At 28.9% G+C, this 1,005-nt stretch overlaps 1 protein-coding gene across 1 annotated transcript in view; it reads left to right on the forward strand.

Annotated features, from left to right (window-relative positions):
• Nucleotides 1–747: 747 nt before the first annotated feature.
• EAH_00064160 (hypothetical protein, conserved) overlaps nt 748–1,005 on the forward strand; it is a gene marked incomplete at both ends in the record, with an annotated part of 3,063 nt that continues 2,805 nt past the window's right edge. The window contains one exon of the mRNA XM_013396746.1: nt 748–772. Within this exon, the coding sequence (XP_013252200.1) occupies nt 748–772 (25 nt within the window). The remainder of the gene's footprint in view (nt 773–1,005) is intronic.

A 1,005-nucleotide genomic window follows, 5' to 3' on the forward strand; every position in this document is an offset into this window, starting at 1 on the left:
ATATATATATATATATATATATATAAGCTTCTGGTTTTGCGGTGTATGGGCAGCCATCTATAATTGGTTGTCTTTGTCGTATCTGTGTTGTATATGCAGTATTTGAAGAAAAATACTGTCGTTAAAAGGCTAAAATAAACAAATGAATCAAATTAAGACAGAAAAATACATCAATATTTTTAAAAATTAATAAAATTTAAATTCTTTTTTGCGTCGGCAGTTCGCCAGCTGTACGTACACCTGAGTATGAAGGCGTGTGAAGATTTTTCTTGTTTTTCTTTGTGTATAAAATAATAAAACAATTAATGGATATAAAATAAAAATATTAATAAATAAATTGTAATTTAAACTCGAGATAAAATATTTATTTTATTTTATTTTTACTTCTTTTTCAGGCGCCTCTGTGGAGTCTGCGGCTCGCCGGGCAGCAGCTTTTAATTGCATGTGTTATCTTCTTTCTTTTGTTTTTCTTTGTTTTTCTTTGAAACAGATTATTTTTATTGTTTAATTTAATTCATTTTAACTCATTTCTTCAATAAACACAAACATAAAGCACTGAAAAACAAACAAACGTCGAAAACAGCGCCGCAGCATACTTCAAACAAAATAAAACAGGCAAAACGAACAAAATAAACAAATAAACAAAAATATATATAAATAAATATAAATATAAATATATATAAATAAATAAAATATATTTTTAACTTCTTTTCTTCACCTTTCTTTGCTTTTTTATTATTCTTGATGATGGACGCCTCTGATAAGGCTGCAGGTAAGTCTCACTATTTAATTTCTTTTTAACATTATTATAAACAGCATTTAATTTATTTTAAATATAATTTATTTATATTTTTTTAAACATATTATTCATTTTCATTATTTTCGAGTTGCTGCAATACATCTGGCCGCTTGCTGCTGGTTAAACCCGAAGGTTTAGGAATGTGCTGCTGCTGCTGCTGCTGCTGCTGCTGCTGCTGCTGCTGTTGCTGCTGCTGCTGCTGCTGC

The sequence above is a fragment of the Eimeria acervulina genome, genomic scaffold, assembly GCF_000499425.1.
Source record: "Eimeria acervulina Houghton genomic scaffold, Eah_scaff1946, whole genome shotgun sequence".
Classification (NCBI taxonomy): domain Eukaryota; phylum Apicomplexa; class Conoidasida; order Eucoccidiorida; family Eimeriidae; genus Eimeria; species Eimeria acervulina.